General features: G+C 29.3%; 1 protein-coding gene across 1 annotated transcript in view; it reads right to left on the bottom strand.

Moving 5' to 3' along the window:
* LOC111618022 (probable ATP-dependent RNA helicase DDX23) overlaps positions 1-17,202 on the bottom strand; it is a 48,224-nt gene that overhangs the window by 10,828 nt on the left and 20,194 nt on the right. The window contains exons 4-11 of the mRNA XM_023359441.1: positions 16,016-16,066; positions 13,345-13,476; positions 13,121-13,244; positions 9,182-9,320; positions 5,297-5,427; positions 4,866-5,042; positions 2,473-2,552; positions 2,006-2,231 (exon numbers count right to left, since the gene is read on the bottom strand). Coding sequence (XP_023215209.1) covers positions 2,006-2,231; positions 2,473-2,552; positions 4,866-5,042; positions 5,297-5,427; positions 9,182-9,320; positions 13,121-13,244; positions 13,345-13,476; positions 16,016-16,066 — 1,060 coding nt within the window. The remainder of the gene's footprint in view (positions 1-2,005; positions 2,232-2,472; positions 2,553-4,865; positions 5,043-5,296; positions 5,428-9,181; positions 9,321-13,120; positions 13,245-13,344; positions 13,477-16,015; positions 16,067-17,202) is intronic.

Below are 17,202 nucleotides of genomic sequence, written 5' to 3' on the forward strand. Positions count from 1 at the left end.
GGGCTGTGTTTCATCTTCAGGGTTTTATTATTTAATTAACTGTATGATAAAATCCTAAAGATGGAGCAAAGCTAAGAAAGCACCTGGTAAATAGAAAACACTATATTTTGCTCTCTGAGCAAAACAGTGTATGGTATGAAAACAAATTTAAATTGAAAAAATCTGTGTAAGTTCAGAATCTGAATAATTCTGTTAATGTATATTTTTGGAATAGCTTAATTATATTATATGTGAATCATATATATATATATATAATAGTACAGTGTGGAGCAATAAATTATTTTTATTATATTATAACCTCGGATGAAAAAGTAAGTCTTTCCTATTCTTTCATATAAAGAAGTGAAAGGAAGAGTTTATAAAATTTTGATCATTTGTAATCATTTTTATTAATGATTTTCAATATCAATCAATCACTATATAATCTCAACTCAATATCTATATTTTTTTCATATAAATAATATGCACTATGATTCATGTTATCTGAAAATAAATCTATAAAAATATCATATTTACCTTATAACCTAATTGTTCAATAATATCAAGTATTACTTTAGGTAGAAAACACTCTTTCCAATGCCTTATAGGATTAGGAATACGTCCTCCTTTAATAGCAATATTAAAATCTTCTCGAAAAATACGCCAATCTCTTTCTGTCATTTCTTCCAATGTTTTCTGAGTCCAATGTCTATCATCCCATTTTTGTTTATCTTCTTTTTTCTTTAATTTTTTTAAACGCAATCTGCAATTTTGCAGATTAAAATAATAAATTTCAGAAATACTGCATTTCACTCAAAGAAAAATAAAAAAAATTTTCTCTAAATTAGTTTTTGGAAAACTTATGCTTAAATACTTTATCCTAACACTTTCTGATTATTTTGCTGATAAATTTACATAAAATTTTAAAAANTGATGGAACACAATGCCCTTTCTGTTGGCTAATTCAGGTTGCTTCTGGTCAATTGCTCGCTTTAATTCACTTAGTTGTGAACAGTATTTCTCTGAATTAATAGTCTGATTTTCAGGTAACAGCTCATAATAAATGATTACCTTCCAGTCCCACCAAATGCATAGCATTACCTTCTTTGGGTGTAAACTGGCTTTTGCACTGGTTGAAGGGGCATCTCCGTGCTTACACCATGATCTTTTACGCTTAACATTATTGTACACAATCCATTTTTCATCACCTGTAATGATCGCTTTAAAAATGGATCGATTTCATTGCGCTTCAATAGAGAATCGCAAGCAGAAATTCGGTCTATCATATTTTTTTCTGTTAACTCATGCGGCACCCATACATCGGCCTTGCTAACCATTCCAAGTTGATGTAATCGCCTTGACACTGTTGACTGATTGATTCCAAGAATTTCGCCAATCTCTCGAGTTGTTTTGTGTCGATCACTTTCAATTAGTGCCAATATTTTGTCGTCATCAGCCTCGGCTGGTCGTCCAGAACGTGGTGCATCGCTAAGGTTAAAATTGCTTTCACGAAACTTTCTAAACCACTTACGGCACGTGGAATCATCAATGGCTCCCTCACCATACANAGATGGAGCAAAGCTAAGAAAGCACCTGGTAAATAGAAAACACTATATTTTGCTCTCTGAGCAAAACAGTGTATGGTATGAAAACAAATTTAAATTGAAAAAATCTGTGTAAGTTCAGAATCTGAATAATTCTGTTAATGTATATTTTTGGAATAGCTTAATTATATTATATGTGAATCATATATATATATATATAATAGTACAGTGTGGAGCAATAAATTATTTTTATTATATTATAACCTCGGATGAAAAAGTAAGTCTTTCCTATTCTTTCATATAAAGAAGTGAAAGGAAGAGTTTATAAAATTTTGATCATTTGTAATCATTTTTATTAATGATTTTCAATATCAATCAATCACTATATAATCTCAACTCAATATCTATATTTTTTTCATATAAATAATATGCACTATGATTCATGTTATCTGAAAATAAATCTATAAAAATATCATATTTACCTTATAACCTAATTGTTCAATAATATCAAGTATTACTTTAGGTAGAAAACACTCTTTCCAATGCCTTATAGGATTAGGAATACGTCCTCCTTTAATAGCAATATTAAAATCTTCTCGAAAAATACGCCAATCTCTTTCTGTCATTTCTTCCAATGTTTTCTGAGTCCAATGTCTATCATCCCATTTTTGTTTATCTTCTTTTTTCTTTAATTTTTTTAAACGCAATCTGCAATTTTGCAGATTAAAATAATAAATTTCAGAAATACTGCATTTCACTCAAAGAAAAATAAAAAAAATTTTCTCTAAATTAGTTTTTGGAAAACTTATGCTTAAATACTTTATCCTAACACTTTCTGATTATTTTGCTGATAAATTTACATAAAATTTTAAAAAATTAATGAAAAATATATTCTTATAAATTTATATTCATTATTTGATTAATTGATAATATAAATTGAAATAATCACATTTCTTGTTCTTTTTCAGCTAGAGTTCTTCTTTTCTCCAAAAGTTCTCCATAAAATTTTGATTGCTCTTTTTTTTGTGACTGAAAGAAAAAGTTGATAATTCTAGATATAATTTAAAGTAACCATTAGAACTGATTAAAAAAAACAAAACAAAAATTAAGTTTATTTTAAAAGTAAACCAGCAACATTTAAAATTTTGGTGGCACCATCTTTGTTCATATTTTATTAAAACTTTTCATATTTCTAACTATTATAAAATGGCAAAAAGCTTAAATATGAGGGTAGGGATGGGTTTTATAAAAAAATGGTAAATGCTAATAATGAATAAAATTGTCACTAAGTCCGATCTTACTGGAGGTACACATGACCCACATAATCTCCCCACCACCTCGATCTTTAACCACCAAAATTTAATAGCATCAATCCCTAGTAAACAAACCTCCCTGCAAAATTTCAGAAATTTTCAACAAAATGCACATGTTATTAAGCTTCAAAAAGGTTAAACAAAATTGTGATCCCCCATACACAAACAGCCATACATACAGAAATTACACCCGAACATTTTTGCATTTCAAGGTATCCTGAGCACAAAATTGTAAAGTCATTTTTTGCCTGATTTCCATACTTTCTCTCTGTTATAATAGCTGGTTAAGTAATAAATAAACTTAATTTTTAATGAAAAAGTTTTTAAATTATTTATTTATTTATTTTAATGAAGTTTATTTAGTTTTAAAATAAATTATGTTTCTTGGAAGACTAAAATAATTAATAAAATGAACTGAATTCTTAAATCAATTATATTAAAAAGCAAGTACAATCAAACTTCAATTTTTACAGATTTGATTATATGTAAGTTGGCTATCAATAATTAAATGAAGAAAATTAAAAAAAAATTCAGCAACGAATTAGTTGCATTTCCTAGCAACATTTAAAATTTTGGTGGCATCATATGTTACATTTTATTTTAAATGAGCAATTGTCACAATGCTGGGTTGCAATTTTTAATCATATTTTTAATTTATTTAATTTAAAATATATACTCTCCATCTCAAATTAGTACTGTATTGTCTTTTCCCTGTACATCATACTTTCCTTGAACAACAGAGTTGTGCCAGTCATCTATCTAACACTTTTCAGGAGAAAATTTCTGAATTGAAATAACACCACTTCCTGTTTGCATTGGAAATACATATATAGTTAATTGGGGTCTCCTGCTTCCAAGCTTTCTATATCTGGTCTTAACTTTCATCTTTCTAATTCCATTCTTGAGATTAAAGAAAGTGAGTGGGAATTTATAAGTCTAAAATTTTTACAAATTGTAGCCCAAAAATAGCAATTTCAATCACATGCAGGACCATCACAAGCTATCCAACACAGATCACTTTTCAAATATTAATTAGTAGTTGTTGACCATCCTCTCTTCCAGGAGGAGGTCTACTACTACTTTTGGTTGAATTAACTTAAACTTTCTTCCACAACATATCCTTTCTTCCTATCAGACAGCAGTATCAGGGCATTTAAATAGGAAAATTACATAATACAAGATTACTGCCAAACACAAAATTGCCATTTGATATTTGACTGTGAATGAAACAGTTTTTAGAGCTAACATTAGAAAAAAGTATATTTTAAATAACTTAGCTTAATAACACATTCAATTGCTGTCTACTTGATCAATGAAATTGTCCATTTCGTACCATCCAAGTATTGCGATAAACATGACAATGGTAGACTAAAATATTATAGTATTTGATTTATATAACTACAAAGGTTATCTTATGTAAGGATTTATCACACTAAGTGATCAATCTAACACATTTTAAAAATTCTTTATTCCTCTACTGTACACAATTTAAAGAATAGAATCAAACTTCAAACATTCTAGAGTTCAAATGTTAAATTTGAGAGAAATTCAACCTGGAATTCATATCAATGGTGTTAAAATAATACCATGACTTTCAATTTTGTTTAGTTTCTTTTTATTTATCAATCATGAAATTACAAATCTCCAGTACTAAAACCATTCTTCTCCAGATAAACCTGTATGGAGAAGAATGGCTTTGGTACTGCATGTTTTCAGAAGTGCAATTTAGAATCTCATTGACAATTTTACTGATTTCATTCTGTTTTTCTTAGTGCATTAGTGTTAAGGTATACTCAATCTGTAATAAATTGCCAGAAAAAGGAATCAATCAACTATAGAGGGCATTTCTATTATTATCTAATGTGAGATCTCTGTTCAAAATGAAACGAGGTAGTAAGTAGTCAACTCAATATTTTTATTTTTCACTTATCAATTCCTAATTTATAATATGGATTTCATTCCTTATGAATAATCATGTATGTAATTATATAGTAAAAATAAGATAATAAAAATATTGAAATTAATTTACTTTTAAATCTATTCCTGCAACATGTCCTCTTCCAAAAAATTGAACAGTGTGTCTCTCTTTATAAATTGGATTATAATCAACTGAAGTATCTTCTGATGCATCCCAATCAAATACAAATTTTCTATCATTCAAACGTCTCACTCTTCTTTTCTTTTTAATTAAGCCTAAATATCTTTCCTAAAATTTAAAATTATAAAAAAAATTAGGATTATATTTACATTTTCTTTATATTCAATATGTTTAGTTAAATGTATCAAAATTAAAATGCAATTTACTTTTTATTTAATATTGTTCATAAAAATTAAGAACTTGAATAATTTTATAAAGTTATAAAGTATTGAATAATAAAATTTTCTGATAATTTAACTTAAATTAACTTCATGCAATAATAAAATATAGAAATTTACAATTAAGCAGTGTAATAGACAAACCTTGATTGCTTCTAATTCTTTCTCTTTATCTTTATTTTCTCTGATTTTTTCTCTACCATCATCATCTTCATTAATGCTAATTAATGCAACAGTGTCTCTTGGTGGTGGTCTATCTCTTCTATCTCTGTCTTCTAAATTGATAATTTAAAAATTATATAATAATTATTAAACAGTATTATCATAATGAAATAATAAATTAATACTTTGCAAAGCATAAAATATTGAATTCATTATTTGACAAATTCAATGTTTCAGCCTAGTAAATTAAATCAAATAGCTATAAGATTTTTATTATTGCTATCACAGGTAAAATAAATAATTTTCAAAACAGATTTTTTGCATTTATAAATACTTATACCATCTCTGGTAGCATACAATTTTTCTTGGAAAATATTTCAATACATCTACAATATCAATTTTTTTTTAAGATATGAGAAAAAGGAACTATTATTTCAGAAGTATCTTTATCTATTTGAATTAAAACTTGCAATAAATTTTTTAAAATTATTTTTTAATACTATGTATAATTTTAGTTATAAAATTCAATGCTGTTTTCATTTTTTTGAGTTTTCTGTTTCTTGTACATTATTTATAATTAGCTCTCTTCTATCAATGTATTCTGTTATAATAATTTCAGTTGTCTATCAGAGTCTTACCTAGGACTAAAAGCTGAAATTTCTTTATCTTTGCAACCATCTACAATACTTATTCAAAAGTCCTTTAAAGTTTATAATAAGTTCTGTTAATAATGAGTGTCAAGAATTATATTCATTGACAAATTAATTTTAAAGGTGTAAGTTTAAGTTTGCTTTTTTTTTGCATACTATCAATACTTTCAGTCATGCATGTACTTTTGTTTTATCAGCTATCTATTTAGTGTACATCTTAATTAGGTGTACTTCAATTTTGGAGAGTGCTAATAATTAAACAAATACAGCATTTCAAAACATTATCTTAAATTTCAAAATGTAGTTACAATTTAATTAAAAAATATTAAAATATAAAACAATTTTAAAGCTTTAAAGTATTTTAAAATATTTCAGATATTTTCAGCATCTAAATAATCTATATAAATCCTAAAAATTTTATTCAAAGTTAAAAAATAGACACTTATGATTATATATGATTATCTTTATTTAAAAAAACCCTTTACATCTTTATCCATAAGCAGCATCAATACACAGAGCAACGTGTTTGTTGAAAGTCATACATGGTTAGTTGCAAGTCTGTATTTAACACTATACCATTATATTTAATTCTTTTCGTTTATTTCATGTGATGATGATAATCTCATCTCTTACATAGATAAATTAAATCTCTACACATCCACACAGGCACAACTAAATCATTTATTAAAAATTACACACATTTACTCCACTGATATTTATACAATGATATCTCATACTTTGAATAACTAATAACTTCATTCTAGAGTTTAAATTATGCTTCTTTGTTTGAACTGTGCATGCAGTGAAAAAATGTATAAACATCATCCAAGTTGTCTCTCACTCCTGCTGTGAAAGCATCTCTAGCATTACACTCATATATTTTCAATGGCTTTTTATTATATTTTTCATGTGTTTGGTTATATAGGGTGTCTCCAATCTTTTCAGCAATATTTTGCCAGCTGATAGAAAATGTTGAATACAAAAAGTTTTCACCCAAACACTTCTTTCAATTTTGCCTTGGTTTTGAGTTATGTACAATAATTGTGAATTTTGTAAAATATTTTTTGAATATCTCTGGTTATAGTCAACCAATTTTGAAAATTTGTTTTTTTGTTTCTTGAATGAAGGAGTAAAATACTCCTTTTCAGGAACTAAATCTATTCAAAAGAAATTTTTGCTTTTGAATAGACTTTTTTTTTATAACAAATAAACAACCTTGCTAACCTGATGCAATCCAACAACACACCAACCACTGCTGTAAATCATTGGGCAATAACTTGGAATAAATAATTATATATAATAAATGAATTTGGCACTAGAGGGAGGTGTTAGGTAAACTCTTGTATTAAAATTAATAATTACAATATTTAATTAAATAATTTCAATTAAACTGGAAGAAAAAAAAAATTGATGCAAAGCGAGACACAAACCCACAACTTTTGCTTACCATGCGAATGCATTACCAGTTACACTACACAGACCTTTGGTCCAATCTCCTCTTCCAGTATATTTAACGTTAAGCTATAGCCATCGTCATCCATTATGGTGCCGACTGGGGGAGCATTCAGCACCCTCATCCAGTAAACATCCACAAAAGGAACTCAGTTGGCCATCGCATACCTGGCAAGGCATAGATATACAAATAAACAACCCTGTTAACCCAATGCAATGCAACAACACACCAACCACTGCCATAAATCATTGGACTATAATTAAATATTATAATTATTAATTTTAATACAAAATGATGCCTAACCCCTCCCTCTNTTATGCTACCCGGACCTTTGGTCCGATTTCCTCTTCCAGTATATTTAACATTAAGCTACAGCCATCATCGGCCATTACAGTGCCGACTGAGGAGCATTCACACAAGGCACTCTAGTGCCAAATTCATTTATTATTTATAATTATTTATTCCAAATTATAGCCTGATGATTTATGGAAGTGGTTGGTGTGTTGTTGCTTTGCATCAGGGTTGTTTATTTAAATGATGCCTAACCCCTCCCTCTAGTGCCAAATTCATTTATTATTTATAATTATTTATTCTAAATTATAGCCCAATGATTTATCGCAGTGGTTGGTTTGTTGTTTTTTTATAATCTTGAAAACATAGTTGTTTTAATTATTAAAAAGGAAAAAGTTGAGAACATTTTTGTGTTAATATTTTCATGGTGGTGCAAGAAAAACATTGTCATGGTTATCAAACTAATCTTGAAATACAAATTTACTTTGTGTCTTTTGAGATATGTAATTGATTGCACTAATAAAGCATTATGTATTACCAGTTTGAAACTTTCACCTGAAACCAGGTTAATAATCATAAAAGTTTAAAATGCAGTTAAGTTTCATTAATTAAGCAAATTAATGATTAATGTTAACTTTTTAGTTTTAGATCTTCCTAAGACCTGTACAAAACCTCACTAATCAAAAACCATGTTTACAAGGTTGTAAAAAATATTTTTAAAGGAAAAATACACCTTCATTCAAGAAAAAAAAATATTGAAATTAGTTGACTAGACCCAGAGATATTGAAAAAGTATTTGCAAACTGAGTTTTTTGTGCATAACATGAAACTAAGGCTAAACCAAAATAAGTCTACATGGAAAACTTTTTGTATTCTATGTTTTCTATCAACTGACAAAATATCACTCAAAAGATTGGAAACACTCTGTATAATACTGTGATCAGTATTTGGAATGGTTCATTTAACCTGTGTGTGTGTGTGTGTGTGTGTGTGCACAGGTTAAATGAGGGTACTGTGGTTGGTTTTTTTTTCATTGTTTCGTATGACTTTCATCCACACGTCACTGTTCGTTTTCATTTGCAAATTAACACTTTGTTTTGTGTGTAAAGAATTGTGACAGGATGGCAGCACACCCTCGGGTCAGATCTGACACCACCTGTGACTTTTGACCCACAGGAACTTGCATTATGTTTCTACTATTGAAGCCAACAGAAGTTGACTACAGTGAGGATAAAACTTTTACTCCAGCAATAGCTTACAATGAAAGGTCTGTTGAGAGATGTGTGCTTTATCAAATATGGAACTTTTTATCAGAATGTAAACATTTTATTGTTCTTTGATAATATTTTTAAGAAATTAAAATATTTCTTGTTTTTAAAAACTACTATTGACTTGGAGATATTTGATCTTAATTATAAATATTTATTATTAATGAAATAAATAATTAATAATGTAGTTATTTTATTTACATACCTACTGTTTTCTTGGCTTCATCAAAAAACATCATGCGCATTTTTCGTTCTTCCTCTGTTCGTTTTTTCTGTTCATCAACCTCTTGCTGTCGTCTTTGCAATGCTTCTGCAATTCTTTGCTCTTTAGTAAGAAAGACGGGCTAAAAATAAATAAATAAATAAGAGTTTTAATTATATGTAAGAAAATGAATTAATTTTCTAATCAAAATTATAAAAAAACACTACTGTTTTTAGATTTCATTCAATTTATTTATTTATTACTTACATAATATTTCAAAGAAAAATATTTAACTTAAAAAATTTACACATTAAATATTTTTCATTTTTAAATAAAAAATACTATTGTCTAAAATTATTTAATTTAAAAATAATAAATTATTAGTTTTAATACTAAAAAATTCTAATTTATTATTTTATTTATTAAAATTAAAGAATAAATATAACATTTTCAACAGCAGATTAATGTTTTCAATAAAGAAAATTCTGAAGTTTTCAGTTTTTCAATTTAATTCATAGCAACTAATGAATTTTGTCACCCACATGTGTTTTTTTTATATATTTTTTTTATTGTTTGACTCTTTCTGTCCTGTGGACACTAAGTGTCCACAGGACAGAAAGACAGTCCTTTTTATCAATTCCACTGTGGGTTCATCAGACCCACAATAGGACAACTGGATAATAAGGAACCGGAAGGGATCAACATTTCTGGGGCAGGCAACTCTCTGAAAAATTCTTAGGTTTTATCAACCCATCCAGAATCAATTCCCAGTCCTTGGAACAGTACATTGACACCTTAACATCTTGGTCATCTGGCTATTTCTACATGTGTTCAAGAAACTTGTCATCAAACAAAATCTGTAGTTTCAGTAATTTCACTTTAACTGGCATTCTGTTGCATATGTATCCAGCATATACATGGCTTTTTTTAATTGAATTTCACAAAAATAAATTGACAGTTGAACTATGGACTATGTAATATTCCTCAATTGAAATGTTCTGAAGTGATTTCTACAGTGGTTTTCAAGTTTATGAATTCTTTTTCAAAGAAATTTTACAAAAAACAATACCTTACTACCATCTCCAGTAAATTCTCTCACAACATGAGAATGCTGTATTCTTAGTTGTTGCACATAACAATCACAATTCAATAAAATAACAATGTAGTATATTTAAAGTTTATCACAATGCTACACATTCTTTCTATCTTTTTCTCCTGGTATTTTCAACAACAAGATTTTCTTGCTTTGGTGTTATTGCCCTGCTTTCTTGCAATCAGAGCACAATAAAAAATTTAATACTTTCAGTTTTGCAACAATTAGAATTTATGTTCATTACACAGCAATACCATTTAGTAATTGTGACCCAAACATTTATTTGGTAATTTTATCAATATTTTTTAAATTATTAAAAATAAAATTATAGAATTCATTACTGGCAATACTAGTTCTAAAATATAAAAGAAAACATTCTCCTAAGTGCAAGAAAACAATCTGTTAGTTGTTTGACACTACTGACATAAAAGGGAGTTTTTGAAAACAAAGTAATAAAATAATTAGTAGTTTGTTGTCTTTCATAGTGAGGGGATGGCAGAGACTATTACTTTCGCTGGAGAAAATAAACAAACCTTTACTACCCCAAAGTTGAAAGATAATACATTCCTGTGAAATTTAGCAAATCTGCTGTCAATAAGTAAAAGCTGAAATGATTTATAAGGAGTTGAAATTTGATAAGTTTAGTTTTTTGCATTTACAGATCAAATTAAAAAAATATAAATAAAAATCTCATTTTTTAAACCCTCAAGTATTTTATACTGTTAGAAAGTAAAGAAAGTGTAGAAATCAAAGATATAATGATGTTCAAGCATATATATCTGTAAAAATATAAAAATTGCATTAAGTTGCATTATGTATCCAGTGGATACAATGCGTCAAGTGACTTTTAAAACTCTATGCGCCTAAAGAGGAGTTAATATTGCATTTTTGATTCAAATAACAATAAAATACACACAAAAAAGAACTTTTGAAAGTCCACAAGTATTTTTTATGTCGTTAGGAAAAAGACAAAGTGAAGAAATTAAAAATATAATTGTAGTTTTTGATATAATGCTGACAATTTCACAGTTTTAGAAGAAAAACTTGTTTATTTTTATGTGACTTAATTCATTCATTTTTTTAGATGTATCTAATCCTCTAAAGAAGGATGTATAACTTCACTTAAACAAGCATGCCAGCATTCCCCTGGGATGCCAATTTTTACCATACAGAAATAACTGATTTCATGGTCTTCCCCAGATAGACCAGAATGCTAGTCATTCTGCAAAAATACAGTATATATAACCAAACATAGTAATAATAAAGCAAAAAAAAAATTGAAAGTATAAGTGAAAGTGAGTCATCTTTGGTACACAACAATTTATGCTTTGAGTACATTTTTTCACTGCATGTGCAGTTCAAACTTCAAAGCATCATCCTAAATTTTTTAGGTACATTTTCATTTATTTTGGTAAAGTGCAAGGTTCTAGAAATGTCCCAGAACCATACCAAAAATGTAAAAGAAATTCATAAAATAATTATATAAAAAGGTTAATATTAAAATGTAGAAATTTTATGACCAAAAAGGAAAATGTTTGATTTGATAAGAAAAGAAAAAAAAAGTAGATCTCATATTTAAGCAATAGAAGAATAGACAATGTAAGTCCTAAGATCAACTATCTCCAACCAGGATTGAATTGACAGTTGATATTAACTCATCCCACAATCTGAGTTCTGATCTCTTTAAACTTAGTAACAAAGGACAACCAATTAGAGAGTGGAGATGAGGCAAAAAAACCAATCAAAGTGGTTGATCTAGGACCCGAAAAACCTATAAAAATCCGTGTTTCAAGGACACACAGAGCTTCTTCCCAAGACTTCCTGTTGTGAGGCACCATTCTTGGTTGAAATCTCCTCTGCATCCCAACACCAAATCAGATTAATTATCATCTTCTCTACAAACTTCCTCACAACAATGCCCTGGAGCAGTTGACTTCCAAAAGGAACACCGAAGAATCTTTCTCATAGGACACTCACACTGTGTATAAAAGAAACAAACTGGAAGACTTGATTTTGCCTGCAGATTGAAGACTATTATAGCTGCAAACTTATTTTTAAGTTGCAAAAATTAAATCAGGACCACTGTTGTGAAACTGTGGAGTTTGTCTTTGTACCAATTGCACCCACTCACAAAATGAAATTACTCTGTCATTCTGACATTTTACTGTGAATCAGCAACTTCACAAAAGTATGTCATAAAAATTATTCTCATTTCAATGGATACACTTTGATGTCATAACGGCATAATTGGTGCTAGAAAACTGTTTTATCTAAAAAACTGTTATGCATGTGGGTAGTACATACTGTTGTTAACAATTCTTTTTGTGCATGAAAAACATAAAAACTTCTGAAAGAAATATGTTGAGTGATTCCCATGTTAACATTCTTAGAATTAAGACTAGTACCATAAAAGCATTTATTGACAATATTATAAAAGGAAGGCAATGTCAAAAATCGAATTGAATATATTTTTATTTTTTGTGAGTATAATTTCTTTTTTATTGTCAACAATACAGTATTTTTTTGTAACTATATATATATATTTGTTATTAAAATTTGATATTCACATTTTAAACTTTTTAAAAGCATATATTTATATAAAGTACCTTTGTGGTCTGCTGAATACATGTATTTCTAATTTGGTCCATTAGAAAAAAAGGTTGGACAACTGTGTTTTAAAGCGTTTGAAGTACCACTGTATTTATTTATTTCCAGACATACCTGTTTATCTCTCTTACAGAAATGTTAGAATCAACTTAATTTAAGATTTAGCTACTCAAATTTAATCTTTATTAAATTTGATGAATCTTTGTTGTTAAAACTGAATTTGTTTCATTAGTATATATTACCTTACTTCTTGCTTCTTCTTCTGCTTTTTTCTTAGCCATTAATTCTTCTAATGACAAAGGTTCCTTTTTAACTTCTGTTTTTTTATCTTTTTCTTCATTATCATCTTCTGGTTTCAAGGAATTACTTTTAAAAATAAACTATGATATTTAGAAATATTCTTCAGTTTTTATAGAAATTAAAAAAAATTAAATATAGTGATATTAAAAACAGTTTAAAATATTACCTTGATTTAGTTTTTTCTTTATCTCGATATTTATCTTTACTTGTTTTCTTTCTTCCCTTATCTTTGCTTCTATCCTTTTCTTTTTTGTTTCTATCACGACTTCTTCGACGTTCCCTACTTCGTGATCGAGATCTACTCAACAGATGAAAATATGAATAGTATAAGAATTTTAAATACAATATAAACAAGTATCTTTACATTATTATTAATTTAGTAATAATTATATAGCTTCAGCTAAAGTTTCTAAAAACTCCTGTCTTGTTTTATGCATGTTTGTACTGTATATGTGTACACATTTGTATACACATTGTTTCCATTGACTTTCCATTGTTAAGCAACATAACTAAAAATGTTTATTTCTAATATATAACACACTACATGGTCTACTGTATCACACAGTAACTGTATTAATTGTTGTTTTGGACTGTGAACTAAAGTGCCATCAATTGTAAGGAGCATCTCATATTTCTTAGAATGTGAGACTCGTATTTTTATCTTTCTACTTATCCAAAGTAGAGATTACTTTGGATAAGTAGAAAGATAAAAACATGAGTCTCACATTCTAAGAAATATGGTATTAATAAAATACAAAATTTAAAACAATTGTTCTTGAATTATTTCTTGTCAAAAAACATATGTGCAATTGTAAATAATTTTTTGAATTTTAATTTTCAATAGAGTTTTATGCTGTAATTTTTATATCACAATTTTAAATACAGTGATACCCTGAACTTACGCGATAGGTGGGACCGAGCGATAACTGCGTAAGTCGGGGTATAATTTCGCAATTTGTGTAAAATCCAAGTCGGATGTATGTAAGTTAATAAATGTTCTCGTTAATCTTATCTCGTCTTTTGATTTGTTCACGGCTACAAGAAATCACCACATAAAGTCTCTTGAGTCTCCGTAGATATCACAAACACAGAAATAAATAACACAAAATAATTTGTAGCTATGTGTCGATTCCGCGCGAGACGTCCGAACATGTAAGCCGAACAATAGTGTGAAGGGAGTGAGTAATCGAGAGTTGCGTGGCGCTCAAACAAAAGAGGAATCAACGAGATTTGAAAATCGCGTAACTCCGGGTTCGCGTAAGTTGGGGTAGCGTAAGTCAAGGTATTACTGTATATATATAACCAACATTATTTCTAGTTTCTGAGAAATTATAGTTGAATAATAAATTATGTGAGGCTGAGATACCCCCAGACGGGAATGGGCTGTCAAGCTAAAGCCAATAAATCAGTGACTTATTTTGTAAACAGGACTGGTGTGACCAAGGAAGGAGGTGAGATGATTTAATTGTTGCATTCCAGACCTAATTGACAGATCCTAGATCGTACATCGTAAGAATGAGAGAAGGATCGTCTGCCAGAGTAACTCTGGACGGTCACCTTACAGAGTGTTCAAAGCGGGACCTGCTGACACTCATGTGGAGGGGTGGCGGCTAGGACAGCTGCATCTTCTCTGGGACAGAAAAATACACATCAGGTAAAATTTATGGGTCTGTCATCCGGGGAAGGGCTTGATCTGACTCTGGAGGGGAATGGCCCAGACGGGGATGTTCGGTGACCCCGCAGCCCAAATTACATCCCTGGAAACAGACCAGGGACCAATAGAATTACAGGGGACCATCATTTGGACCAACCAAAACCTCTGAATTTCAGAAAAAAAAAAAAAAAAGGTTATAAAAGCCCAAGGTCCCAAGAACACAGGGAGGTGGTGATCGAGAGTGTCAATCCTTGTGTATGGATTGTGGCTACTCTAACAACAGACAAAGGAGAAACCCAAAGACTCCGAGGAAGGATGGACTCTGAAGACCAAAGGCTCCGAGCGCAGGAAAAATAAGGGACCTAACTTCTCAACGATTCTTTCTTTCCTCCCTGACCTCCTGCATCTGATTTAGCAGAGAACTTCACCAAAAACCAGGACGAACATGCGCTGGTTGGAGCACACTTCCAGGATCATCCGAGGTTGCAAGTTGGTTATAGTACACCCTTTTGATCTTATTTGTAAGCATGATGTCTTTGTTTAAATAAACATGATATAATTTTAAATTATGGTCTCTGTGTGAGTCATCTTTGCGTCCAACAAACCACTACTCCCATACATAAAAAAGCTTTCTTGCATCATTTTGACAGATCACAGGCAAAACAAGGGTCGTAATCTTTCGCCTTATGGACGACCTCTAAGGCGAGTGGCATTGGCCAATGTCGAACAGACCCCACAGAGGTATCTTTCTTTGTTCCTCACAATTATTTAGTATGTATTGTTAAGTTATTAATTTAAATTTTACTATGAATATAGCACATATAAATTATTTTTACTATTATTATTTTCAATTTCTTTTATTTAAAACTTTGTTTTGAAAAAATCAAAAATATTACAGATTTTCAAATATAGTAACTTATGTAAAGTAAAATAATAAATCTGTAAACAGCAGAAGACATTATAAATTAATATAAGCTGAAAGACAGAAAAACATCTATCTTTGAAAATTTCACAAGCTAAAAATTAGTGTTTTAAGTTTATAAACATCAATGTTATTAATTTTCATTGTATTTCTTATTTTTATGAAGTTGTAAAGTTTATAAAATTTTCAGTTCTGATCCTGAAAAGTAAAAAATTTAATACAATTTTCTTAAATTTTACAAGACCCATATCTAAGCTATACCTTCTTTCTTTACTACGAGATCGTCTTCTTTCTCTACTACGAGAGCGTGATCTAAAAAAATTTAAATAAAACAAAATATTAAAAGCTTAAAAACAAAAATACATTTGCTTGCTATAATTAATTCAATAATATAAATTTTTATCTCTAGAAGATAAATATATTTAAACTAAAAATAAAAATTTTAAATAATTTTTCAAAATATATCTATATATATAAAAATGAATGTATGTCTGTCTGTGTGTCCTATGTCCTTCATGCATTACCACACCGTTTATCCGATTGCCATGAAACTTTGGGAAGTTGTTTAATATACTCCGGCGAAGGTTTGTGGCATAGTACGATTGCCATGAAACTTCGGGAAGTTTTTTAATACACTCCCGCGAAGTACATTTATCCTACGATAGATGGCGCGCGTTTACACGAGCATTCGCGCATAGTGTGTTTGATCGATTTCAAATTGTGAAGACCATTTCCCCCCTTCAAAAATATATATGTCTCTGTATATGCATTTGTGAACTGTTATTTACGATATTTGTAATCATTTTTGTTTAATCACTTTATTTCGACTTTTTTTGCTAATTATGTTTTCGCTCGAACTTCGTTAAAATCTTAACTGTACCCCGAACAACGACCGAAGTTGTAGGAAGAAATTCGCCTATTTTACCGATCTAGGTATCGCCCTTTTTCAAATTTTAATATCGACTCGAAATAATTTAAAAAGACAAATTACAATAAAACGGTTTATTATCTAACTATCAGAAATTTCCCAACATGCCAAGGAAGAGAGGAAGGAGCAATTAAATAATTAAAATTATAAAGGATTTAAAAATATATATATAAATGGGGAATATCGCGCTTTTGACAATCGCTGCAAGTGTGTGGGCTAAATTTGGAGAATCCGTGCTTCTCGCATGGACAACTGTATGTGGCCAGCTCACGCGTCGGAAAACCTTCCGAATTATTCGTGTACGCACCAGACGAAAAAACAAAAAATATCGTGTATCCACGAGCACTCCAATAAATAAATAGAATTGAAACGACACTTTGAAATGTTTTCCCGATGAAAACGAATAATAATAATATATTTCAATAAAAATGATAAAATGAAAATTTAATTTTATTATAACGAGTTTGCTTGAATTTCATCTCTTCTGAGATCGCAGCAATGCGCGACGGGTAAGCTAGTA

This window comes from Centruroides sculpturatus, unplaced genomic scaffold (genome assembly GCF_000671375.1).
Source record: "Centruroides sculpturatus isolate CEXI.00-Female unplaced genomic scaffold, Cexi_2.0 scaffold47, whole genome shotgun sequence".
NCBI lineage: Eukaryota > Metazoa > Arthropoda > Arachnida > Scorpiones > Buthidae > Centruroides > Centruroides sculpturatus.